Source organism: Petaurus breviceps, unplaced genomic scaffold (genome assembly GCF_028583685.1).
Source record: "Petaurus breviceps papuanus isolate PSGF00001 unplaced genomic scaffold, PetGlider_PUasm1.0 612, whole genome shotgun sequence".
NCBI lineage: Eukaryota > Metazoa > Chordata > Mammalia > Diprotodontia > Petauridae > Petaurus > Petaurus breviceps.
In genome coordinates this window covers 25,105-37,779 of record NW_027186404.1, presented here as the reverse complement: position 1 = coordinate 37,779, position 12,675 = coordinate 25,105, and the positions used below count along the sequence as shown (strand labels likewise).

The following is a 12,675-nucleotide window of genomic DNA, read 5'->3' as shown; positions in this document are numbered from 1 at the left end:
AAGATAAAATCATTCATTCATGTCTAGTCACAAATAAACTAGGAGGAAATAAGAGTAGACACTGAGTTACTGTCCTCCATACCAATATATTGTATGACCTGCCAATGTTTACCTCAATTTTTGTGACCAGCATTTCTCTAAAAACATAGGCAATGGTGCAAACTTCCGACTGACATTTGATACGAAAGTTCCCATATTCCATGACATCTGGAGGATTGGGCCAGTACTGATGACATTTGGTCTACAAAAACAACAAAAGAATGAGTTAGTTTTAATCCATTTTTCATATGAATCAAATCCTTCTGACAAATTATAATGCATGTACAACGTATAAGATTTCATCCTCATCAACAAAATGAGGTAATAGGACCACATGACTGCTTTAAGTCTTGCAGCTTTAAATCTACAACTATCTACCGTATGCATAGCTCTGGATGAAGTACAGATGAGATATAGAAAATAATGGTAGGATTTTACCATCTTAGGATCTTCAAAATTTGGAACCCTGAAATTTGTCTAACATTACAACCTTCTATATACTTCCACCTTTCTGACTCAACACTAAATCTATTTTTTTGAACTGAGGTCCCTTGACTCAGACTTATTTTCCCATTCATTTCCCTGATGCTAGCTTTGCTTGCCTCATTATTTTGCCTTGTCCCCATGATCAGCCATAGGAATATTCCATTAGTGTCTATCGTGCTAGTAAAATCCCTCAATGCACTGACCTTTCAACAATCTAAACTATAAATATCATCCCTAGGTAATTCTTAATTATCTCTGTTCTTGCTAATAGACTGCTGAATGTCTGCTCTTTGCCTATTCTTTCTTTAAAGCCCATTTTCTCCAAAAAATTTTCTGATCTCATTCCCCTCCGTCTTCCTTGCCCCAGCTGCTAATGACTTCCTCCCCTTGATGTCCCATGGGACTTTCCCTACCACTCCAAAGGACTGCCATGGGAAGAGTTTATGTTATAGAAATCTGGGTTGTTTGTCTTACCCATTTGCTAAATTTTCTATCTTTCCAGGTGCCTAGCACAGAGTTTTGTGCAGAGTAGTTATTTAATCAGTATTTGTTGAACTGAACTCTGGAGAAAAGCCAGGGATCAGGAACAGTACGCCCGCCTGGCTTCTACTGGGTAGGCTCCCAGACAAATAACCCATAGGAGGTGCTTAAAGTCTTTGCTGACTACAAATCCTATACCTTGTTCAGAAGGGTGTTTGTCACTGACTGTCTGACAGGCCACAAGAATCTACTTTAAACTAGCTGGGACTGCACAATGGTTACAACTTATAATTACAACTGTTTCTGCCAACGGGTCTTGGTCCTTAAATTGGTTCAAAAACTCTTAGCATTTAATGACACTCTAAGAGGTGTTTTAACTATAGAATAGTTGTTACATTTTAGACCTTTTTATTACAATGGATTTTACTGTTCTTGTATATGAAATAAAATATCATAAGCTTCCCTACCACCACTAGTATTATTTAACCACTTTTGGGCAGCTAGGTAGAGAGTGACAAGTCTGGAGTCAGAACGATTCATCTTCCTGAGCTCAAATCTGGCTTCAGACACTTACTAGCTGGGTGACCCTGGTCAAGTCACTTAATCCTGTTTGCCTCAGTTTCCTCATCTGTAAAGTGAGCTGGAGAAGGAAATGGAAAACCACTCTAGTATCTTTGCCAAGAAAACCCCAAATGGGGTCACAAAGGGTCAGATACTCCTGAAATGACTCAACAACAATAACAACTCTTGATGTGAATGTTTTGGAGCTCAAGTAAAAAGAAAGCAGAATGTAAATAGGCATCCTACCTATGGATACGATTATTTTAACTTCTTATTAGAGTAGGGGAAATATTTTACCCATCTGATAAGAAATAAAAAGCCTTATTTACTAAGCTGGGGAAAAGGGGGAAAGGAAAGAAATTAATTTCTTAAAGACACAGAAAAACCCAAAACTATAACAAAAGAGCTAAAGGTTTCCTCCTCCTCTCCATTTTCACTAATGGAGTGGCAAGGCTTATGGGAGGGAATAATGAATCATGTTTGTAACGTATTAGTCATCATGGATATCCAGGATTTTATAATGTAGAAAGAGCTAACAAAGAATGTAATAGTAATCTGAACCTGCAGTTAGCAGCTGAAGCATAAAATTTAGAGATATTTCATGGGATTTAAAGCTGGAAATGATCAGAGACCATCTAGCCCAATCCCTTCATTTTACATATGAAAAAAACTGAGGCCCAGTGAGGTCAAGTGACTTGCCCAATACAGCAAGCAGCAGAACTGGGATTTGAACTTAGGTACTGACCCCAATACTTTTTCTACATACCATGTTATTCAACAAAGTTCAGATAAAACCTCAAAATAATAAGTTTCTATGCACTTGTTAGTACCCAAACACTCTGGAAGTAAAAAAGGTGGAATGAGTGAGCTGATTTTCATTAAGATATAAAAATAAAGACACTCACCCGTCCTCGTTCTGTAAGCGTGGTCAGCATGATGATAAGTGATAACTTATGATCCCAGACTGCCTGCCAAAAGTGCATACAGGTATGTGGAAGGGGGCCTTGTGTGGCAATATACAGATTCACAATCTTTGTAGAAGGAATTTCCATCTAGTGAGAGATATAATTCATTAAAATTTGTTCTATTTACAAAATGGACATGAAATTGGATTTTAAACGCTTTCCCTTGGCTGACATTATGGATGATGTAATTTTTTTGTAAGATGAAAATGGTGAAAATCAACTTTAGCTTTCAGAAAGATGAATAATTAAAAAAAAACCTAAACAATGAAAATGACAGTTCATCAATTGTAATCTTCATCACGCTAGCAAAACAATCTTTAGAAGGAAGTCAGATAATACTCAAAAGACAATACATAGAATATGTACAATACAATACAATAGAAACTATTTTAATGGGTTTTTAAAGTAATTTTTAAATGAGTAATTTGAGCACAGTACAGTAAGAAGAGCACAGAATTAAAAAAACAAACAAACCTAAAACCCAATTTATCTGTTTACTACAGGATCTTGGTCAAATCTTTTACCTTTTTTTTTTTTTTAACTTTTTGGAGGGGGGAGGGCAGGGCAATTGGGGTTAAATGACTTGCCCAAAGTCACACGGCTAGTACTTGTTAAGTGTCTGAGGCCAGATTTGATCTCAGGTCCTCCAGACTCCAGGACTGGTGCTACATTCACTGCACTACCTAGCCACCCCACGTCATTTACCTTTCTAGATCTGGTTCATCACCTTCAAAAATGGCATTAAGGTTATTTAACACTAATGACCTCATAGAGCATCAAATGAGACTGTGTACAAAGTGCTTTGTAAGTTAAAGGGCTATAGAAATACAATCTATTACTATTTTTATTGTAATCAGCTCTTAATTATTTGTGACCTCTTTGGGACATCCGCCTCCCCTTCTCCCACACCTCTACTAGGATTTTCTTGTTTTCATTTTACAAAGTATTTTGTATTTTATCGCTACTGGAAAGATAACCATACCCATTTGTAACAACAAAGCAATCTGCTTTTTCCTTAGCTATAATTATTATCTAGATAATCCTGACCTCAGCTTGGTGCTCATTCTAGTTGCCAGAGATCACTCATCATATTGGCCTTCCAAATGTCATATTGCCAAACTTTTTATAACCATCTCTTTCCCTTCTTGAATTATGTGCATTTTCTTTATGAGTACATTTGGAATCTGTTCAGACAGCAGTGTAGCTTGAAGTTGGCATCATGATGTTTTGGTTTTTGAAAGGGAATGGTAATGGTGATTCTCAACAGGGGAAGGGAGGAGAAAAGAATATGCATTTATGTAATACCTACTCTGTTCTGGGCACTGTGCGAAGTGCTTTACAAATATCATCTCATTTATTCCTGGCAACAACTCTGCGAGGTAGGCGCTATTATTCCCACTGTACAGTTGAGGAAACTGAGGCAAATGGAGATTATGTGCATATTCTTTGATCCAGCAATACCAATTCTAGGGCTGTATCCCAAAGAGATTTTTCAAAAAGGAAAAAATAAAAATCTATTTGTACAAAAATATTTATAGAAGCTTTTTTTTCGGGGGGCAAAGAACTGGAAATTGAGAGGATGTCCATCAACTGGGGAATGGCTGAACAAGTTGTGGTATATGAATGTAATGGAATACTACGGGGCTATAAGAAATGACAAGAAGGATAATTTCAGAAAAACCTGGAAAGACTTACATGAACTGATGCAGAGTGAAGGGAGCAGAACCAGGAGAATGCCATACACAGCAATAGCAATACTGTATGAGGATCAACTCTAAATGACTTAGCTATTCTCAATAATACAAAGATCCAAGACAATCCCAAAGGAATCATGGTGGGAAATGCTATCTACCTCCAGAGGAAAAATCTGAATGCAGATTGAAGCATACTACTTTTTACTTTATTGTGTGTGTATGTGTCTATGTCTGTGTTTTCTTTCACAATATGACTAATATGGAAATGTTTTACATGACTACACAACCTACACTAAACTGCTTATCATCTCAGGCAGGGGAGTAAGGAGGGAGAGAATCTGGAAATCAAATTTTAAAACATAAATGTCAAAATTATTTTTATATGCAATTGAGAAAAAATAATAAAAACAAAAAAACTTAATGGACTTTAGAACTCAACTAATTCAACCCTTATTTTTTAGATGGAGAAACAAAAAAATTTGAGAGATGTCATATGTCTTGCCCAAAGTCACAAGGATAAATAGTCTGTAAGAGAACTTAGATTAATATGTATCACACAAGGTGTGGTGATTTTTTTCATGATTTTAAAATTAAATATATAATTACAATTGACACTACAAGACAACATGTAAGAGAATTGCTGTTTTAAGTATTATTTTTTAAAAAAATATAGATTTGACTTACATTCACATAACTTGCATTAATATAATCTTCATTTCCTTGCAATAATACCCGAGTGGTATCATCTATAAAAAAGAGAAAAATTTTGTTTTATTACAAAAAAGTCCAATTTGCAACTATTTTTATCTTTTTTTGCTCCAAGGGACTGTTAGTAACATAAAGGCTATTCTCACAGTATAAAGATAGAAACAAACAGTACAAAGACTGTGTGGTATTTGCAGATACTCCCACAATAGTTGAGAGAAAACCAGAAATTGTTTAAAAAAAGGAGACAATTATCTAAGGCCTTGAGAATTGAAGCAACTTGCCTAAGTTACATAGCAAATTACTTGCAGAATAGAACCAGAATGCAAGTTTTCCCATTTCTAGCTTTTTCCATGATGACCCCTTATATACTTGGCACTTGGGTGATGACCCTAGGCATCTTATAGAAAGGACTATGTACATAATGTTGGGTTGGATAAGATCAAAAGATCTAGAACTGTCAGAGACCAAGGAATTCATTCTAGGTCAGCCCCTTCATTTTACAGATGAGGGAATGAAGGCCCTAAGAGATGAAGTGACTGACTTGCTCAGGGCTGTTGTTGTTATGTTCAGTTTTGTTCAACTTTTTGTGACCTCACATGGGGTTTTCTTGGCAAAGATATTGGAGTGGTTTGCTATTTCCTTCTCCAGCAGCTTAAGTCAAACAAAGATTAAGTGACTTTCCCAAGGTCACACAGTTAAATAAGTGTTAAGTGTCTGAGGCTGGATTTGAACTCAGGTCCTCCTGATTCCAAGGCCAATGCTCTATTCACTGTACCACCTACCCGCCCCATGGGATGACAGATCTTTAAAAGATTTTCTACAAGTTTTTAAAAGAACTACCTTTATCATGTTACTCTCTTATTCAAAAGCTTTTACCTGCTTTCCATTGCCTATAGAATAAAGCTCAAACTCCTCAGACTCAAATTCAACCAATCCACTTTTCCAATTTTATCTTCCATGAGTTTCTTTTCATTCTAGTCAAAGGGGTCTCCTCATGGTTCCTCAATTTTAATAATAATAGTAATTATTAACATTTATATGGTGTTTGCTAAATGCCAGCCACTGTGCTAAATGCTTTACAAATATTATCCCATTTGATCCTCACAACAACCCTGGAAGGTAGTCACTATTATTACCCCCATTTTACAGATAAGAAAACTGAGGAAAATTGATGTTAAGTGACTTGATCAAGGTCTCACAGCTAAATTTGAACTCAGGACTTCCTGACTCCAGGTCAAGCACTCTATACACTTAACTAGTGTCTTGTCTCCTGTTTGGGACTGTTTGTAAGCAGTAAAGCAGTACTTCTTGAGAAAAATCTGCCTACCCCCTGCTTTCATTACTAGTTATCTCTTCCCATGCATATGACTTATTCCTTCTTTAAGCTCTCTTATTAAGAGCTGAGGCCATATCTTTCATTTCTCAGAGATCCCTAGGAGTAGGGAAGGAACAGCAAAGGTCTTTCCACCTATAGGTAAGAGGGATGGGAAGAGAAAGGAAAACACATTGCACTTTATTCCAGAGTGGACAGCTTCAGTCCAATTTTTATCCAGAGAAAATGCTACTATATTATGTTCATTCTTTTGATTGATTTAAGCCCTAAGTCCTGCAGGTTCAAATGCTTATTCATCACTTTTTGCATCATCATTGACTTAAGAAAAAGACTTCTGAAATTCAACAAAAGCTCCAAATTCCATGATCACGTATATGGTCAGGTAGGGACCAAAATGATTTTGGATCACACAGTCAAATTATTCTTCTAAATCAAGGGTTTGCAACATTTTTTCTTTTTTCTTTTGAGTATTAGACCCTTGTATCAGTGTGGTAACTGTTAAACACAATCATGTTTTTAAATACATAAGCTACCTATCAACATATATAAAACCATTATTAACAAAATTAAGATGATCTATGTTCTACTGAATTTTTATTCATTTTGTGAAATATTTTCTAATTACATTTTAATGTGGTTCAGGTGGCACTTAGGAGTGGCCTACAGGCTCGACACCTCTGTGTATATATGTGTGTGTGTGTACACACACATACATACATACATACTTCATATATGTATGTGTACATATATACACACAATATAAAATGCAGAAGTACAAAGGAAATAATATATACAAATATATGTGATAGTTATCAAAATATTCAAATAAATTTAAATAAAAATTTAATGTCACAGCTCCCAGTTAAGAATCTCTGTTCTAAACACTGCTCTGTTACCCTTTTGTATGTGATGACAGTAATTTAAGTGTTTATTTTTTAAAGAGTTCAAATTTAGGGGCGGCTAGGCGGCACAGTGAATGGGGCACACTGGCCCTGGAGTCAGGAGAACCTGAATTCAAATCTGACCTCAGACACTTAACATAAAAACTAGCCACGTGGCCTTGGGCAAGTCACTTAACCCCACACAAAAAAAAGAATTCAAATGTAGCTGAAAGAATCAAGAGGTGGAAGATAACCATAAGATCATGGATTGAGATTGAGAAGGGACATTTGAGGCCACTGAGTTTAACTTTATCATTTTATAAATAAGCACAGTAAGGGACAGAGAAACTGACTTCTCTGTGAAGAGGTCAGTGAGGTGGTGCTGTGAATAAAGTGAATAAATCACTGGGCCTGGAGTCAGGAAGATTCCTCTTCCTGAGTTCAAATCTGGCCTTAGACACTCACTAGCTGTGTGACCCTGGGCAAGTCATTTCACCCTGTTTGCCTAGTTCCCTCATCTGTAAAATGAGATGGAGAAGGAAATGGCAAACCACTCCAGTATCTTTGCCAAGAAAACCCCAATGGTGTTATGAAGAGCTGGACATGACTGAAACACAATAAGCATAAGGTCATCCAGCTATGTAGTTGAAGCAGGATTTGATTTCAGTTCTCCCTGACTGAGTTCAGAGCCTTCTCCACTCTACCAAAGGTGTCAAACCCGGGGCTGCTGTCAAGTGCCAACCAAACTCTATCAAAAAGTAACTGGGAAATATTTAATAAAATGAATAAAAATACAATAGAACATAATGTTAATATGGTTTTCTTTGAGTTTGAGACTACAGCACCATACCACACTCACAAAACTCACATGCACTTATCCAGAAAAATCAATTTCTCTATGTCAGACTTAGTAATAATGGCTCATATTTATTTTGTGTTTCAAAGACAAGCTACTTCACACCCATGCTTGATCCTCCCATACAGACACTGACAGTGACTCCCTTGTATGGTCATCTATCCATTTTGACATAGTTTAGACAGCCTGACATAGGAGAAAATTTAAAGCCAAGAAGGGCTAAGTGAGTTGCCAACAACAGTGGGAGATAACGTGGGAGGGTAGAGTATAAGAAGGAAACATTAGATACTCACAAGGCAGCACATCTTTGTAGCGGTTTTTGTCCACATTTTGAGACAGTTTTGCAAATGTGATGGGCAAACCTGGCTTCTTTCTATAGAGTTGCTACATGACATAAAAGTGAGAAGTCACAAGATTATTCAACAAATATCTGCGAAAAATTCTGCAAAATTCAAGTACTTTATGGTAAGATTCCTTACGCAAGGGATCAACATTTTAGGTTCAAAAGCAATTACATGTTCAATTTTAAAGCTTATCATCAAAAAATACAATAAAACATTCCACTATTCTAGTTGACATTACTATTCAACAATTTCTCAATATGAAAATCTTTTAGAGAGAATTCAAAAGAATGGGTTTGAGTCATTGACAGAAAATAATCATTCCAAAATATAGAAAATCTGAACTGCCTGACAGTTATTTAAGAAATGCTAGAGAAAAGAAGAAAAACAGAATATTGTATAAAAAAAATGATAATTATTCAGACTAGAAATGTTAAAGCACAGATAGGTCCAGAAATGAAGGAAAAAATGTTTCAGTTTATCAAAGAAGTAAAAAAAAAAAATCTATTTGCCAAGAGCATAAACACTTTTAATTCTTTCAGAGTCTCAGCACTGTATCCCAGGGACAAAATTTCTGTCCCAATACACAATAAAGAATTCATAATTAAAAATCCTAACATGCTAATACTTTCATTTCTAATTTTTAGTTAAATGATCTCTGTAATTCATTAAAGAGAACACATATACATATCTTAAAAGCAGGACTCAGTATTATCCATCCACATTCTTTGATCTTACTTGGATGTTTTTGGAGAAAATATGAAACTGTGACAATGGGGTCCATTACTGATTGTAACCAATATTACCCAGGCCCTTACCGTTGCCCAGCAACCTTGTTACTCTTTCCTGATTAGGCCTATGTGATACCCCATACAGAGATTGTTCCAGTTCCCAATGCAGTAACATGGCATAGAGAATAGGGCATTAGACTTGGAGTCAGAAAGAAATGGGTTCAAGTCCTATCTCAGACATATGCTAACTGTGTGACCCTGGGCAAGTCACTTGACCTCTCAAGTATCCTCATTTTTTCTTTTTTATTTTTAGTTTTCAACATTCATTTCCAGAAGATTTTGAGTTACAAAATTTCCCCCCATCTTTCCTCTACCACCCACCCCAAAACAGCAAGCCTACTGAATACCTCTTCCACCAATCTGCTCTATCTTATATGCTCCCCCGTTCCCCTCTAACTTTCTAGTAGGGCAAGATGGATTTCTATGCCCCAGTGCCTGTATATCTTGTTTCCCAGTTACATGTAAATAAGAATTGTTTTAACATTTGTTTTTAAAACTTTGATTTCCTGATTCTTTCCCTTCTTCCCTCTTCACCCACCCCCAATAAGCAATTCAATATAGGTTGTACATGTGTAGTTATGCAAAATGTTTGCATAGTATATTGTGAAAGATTAACTATACTTCCTTCCATCCTTTCCTGACCCCCACTTATTTTTTCACTTTGACTGTCCCTTTTCAAAAGTATGTGCTTCTAACTACCCTCTCCCCCAATCTGCCCTCCCCTCTATCATCCCCCCTCTTATTCTCTTCCTCCCTACTTTCCTGCAGTGTAAGATACCCAATTGAGTGTGTATGTTATTCCCTCCTTAAGCCAAATTCCATGAGAGTACGGTTGACCCATTACCTTTTGCCTTCCTGTTTGTTCTTCCCCTCCATTGTAACAGTTCTCTTGTGCTTCTTTTATATCAGATAATTTACACTATTCTATCTACCTATCTCCTCCCAATATATTCTTCTCCTACCTCTTAATTTTATTTTTTAGATATCATCCCTTCCTATTCAACTGATCCTGTGCCCTAAGTATACATGTATACATATACACACACTCACATATTTACACCCTCCTATATAAACATATATATGTATGCATACACATTTGCATACACTTCAACTATCCTCATACTGAGAAAAGTCTCAAGTTACAATTATCGTTTTTCCATGTAGAAATGAAAATAGTTCAACTTTGATAAATTCCTTATGATTTCTTTTTCCTGTTTACCTTTTCATGCTTCTCTTGCTTCTTGTATCTGAATGTCAAATTTTCTATTAAACTCTGGTTTTATCATCATGAATGTTTGAAAATCCTCTATTCCATTGAATGACCATATTTCCTCCTGAAGCATTAGAATCAGTTTTGCTGGGTAGGTGATTCTTGGTTTTAATCCTAGCTCCTTTGACCTCTGGAATATCATATTCCAAGCCCTTCAATCCCTTAATGTAGAAGTCATTATATTTTGTGCTATCCTGATTATTTTTTTTACAATACTCCAATTGTTTCTTCCTTACTGATTGTAATATTTTCTCCTTGACCTGGGAACTCTGGAACCTGGCTATAATATTCCTAGGAGTTTTCTTTTTGGGATCTTTTTCAAGAGGCAATTAGTGAATTTTTTCAATTTCTATTTTGCCCTCTGGTTCTAGAATATCAGGGCAATTTTCCTTGAGAATTTCTTGAAGGATGATTTCTAGATTTGTTTTTTGATCATGGCTTTCAGGTAGTCCAATAATAATTAAATTATCTCTCCTGGATCTATCTTCCAGGTCAGTGGCTTTTCCAATGAGACATTTCACACTGCCTTCTATTTTTTCTTTTGTTTGGTTCTGTTTTATAGTATCTTGATTTCTCATAAAGTCACCAGCTTCTATTTGATCCAATCTAATTTTGAAGGAATTATTCTGTTAAGTGAGTTTTTGGAATTCCTTTTCCATCTGGGAAATTTGGCTTTTTAAGGCATTCTTCTCCTCATTGGCTTTTTTGGGCTTCTTTTGTCATTTGAGTTAGTCTACTTTTTAAGGTGTTATTTTCTTCAGTATTTTTTGGGTCTCCTTTAGCAGGATGTTGACTCACTTTTCATGATTTTCTTCATCCTCCACTTCTCTCATTTGTTTTTCAAAATCCTTCTTCAGCTCCTCCATGGCCTGTAGCCAGTCCATATTTTTTTCTTGGAAGCTTTTGATGCAGGAGTTTTGCCTTTGTTGACTTCTTCCAGTTCCATGTTTTGATCCATTTTGCCCCCCCAAAAGGATTCTATGGTTTGATTGTGCTTCCTCTGCGTGCTCATCTTGACAGCCAATTACTTGACTTTTGAGCTCTTTGCCATGGTAGAACTCTGGTTACTGAGACTTTTGCAAATGTTGTCAGAGCTATGAGGAGGCGCCCTCTCTACAGCCACCACAAGCTCTGGCACACTGACATTTCTCACTCCAGGATCACCACCCAAGACAGAGACCCAGATCCAAGCAGGTTAAAGCAAGAGCGATTACCCTATGAATGGTCGCTTGATCCCCTTACAATCTGCAGGCCAGGAGCTCCGGAGGCAGCCATGCATCAGCAGCAGCAGCTGCTGGGCCTCTACTATCTCTTGCTCCAGGGACAGGGGCTGGACTGCACTCTTCCATCACCTGGTTCCAACAGGTTTCCCCACTGACCTTTTACTTTCTCTTTGGCATTTATGGGTTGAGAAGTCTGGAAACTGCCACAGCTGCTGGTAATTCACTCTCCTGAAGTCCTCTCTGGCCAGTCTGTTCTGCTGGTCGGGGCCACCCTGGGGCTGGGACCACGTGGCTCAAGCGGGATGGCGCTTGGCTCCCAGCTTGGTGCAATAGACCCTTCCTGTTGGCCTGCCAGGCTGCCTTCAGCAGGACATTTGTTTCTCTCTGTCACTTTGTGGGTTCTGTAGCTCTAAAATTTGTTTAGAGATGTATTTTACAGGTTTTGGTGGTGGTTGTGGCAGGAGCTCACTGAATTTCCTGCTTCTACCCCACCATGTTGGCTCTGTCCCTGTTTCCTCATTTGTAGAATGAAGAGGATGGACTTGCACTACAAGGCCCTAAAACAACTCCAGAAGACTCATGATGGAAAATGCCATCCACATCCAGAAAAAGAACTATGGAGTCTGAATGTAGACTGAAGCAGATTATTTGCTCTCTTGTTTTGTTTTGTTTTTTCTTTCTTGTGCTTCCTCCTATTTGTTCTAATTCTTCTATACAACACGATTAATGTGAAAATATGTTTAATAAGAATATATAGTTAGAGCCTAGATCAGATTGTACACCATTTTGGGGAGGAGGGAGGGGAGGGAGGTGGAGAAAATTTAAAACCTATAGAAGTGAATGTTGAAAACTAAAAGTAAATAAATAAATTTTAAAAAGAAGAAGAGTGTGGGCTTTAAGGTATCTTTTGGCTATAAATCAATGATCTTATGATTCTCAAACATCCTAACTCCCCCCCCCCCAAACCCTGCCTCCTTTTTCAGAAGATGACCTTGCCTCCCACTTTAAAAAAAAATAATGGAGGGGCAGCCAAGTGGCACAGTGAGT

General features: G+C 37.1%; 2 protein-coding genes across 4 annotated transcripts in view; one reads left to right on the top strand and one right to left on the bottom strand.

Annotated features, from left to right (window-relative positions):
- The window catches only part of LOC138173616 (uncharacterized), an 81,488-nt gene extending 68,976 nt beyond the window's left edge, over positions 1 to 12,512 (top strand). The window contains exon 4 of the transcript XR_011171466.1: positions 12,155 to 12,512. The gene's annotated coding sequence lies outside the window, so the exon portion shown is untranslated. The remainder of the gene's footprint in view (positions 1 to 12,154) is intronic.
- Positions 1 to 12,675, bottom strand: part of LOC138173617 (tyrosine-protein phosphatase non-receptor type 3-like) — a 61,428-nt gene that overhangs the window by 24,201 nt on the left and 24,552 nt on the right. For all 3 annotated transcript variants that reach the window (XM_069103664.1, XM_069103665.1, XM_069103666.1), the window contains exons 4-7: positions 8,297 to 8,387; positions 4,910 to 4,971; positions 2,472 to 2,618; positions 113 to 241 (exon numbers count right to left, since the gene is read on the bottom strand). In XM_069103664.1, the coding sequence (XP_068959765.1) occupies positions 113 to 241; positions 2,472 to 2,618; positions 4,910 to 4,971; positions 8,297 to 8,387 (429 nt within the window). The remainder of the gene's footprint in view (positions 1 to 112; positions 242 to 2,471; positions 2,619 to 4,909; positions 4,972 to 8,296; positions 8,388 to 12,675) is intronic.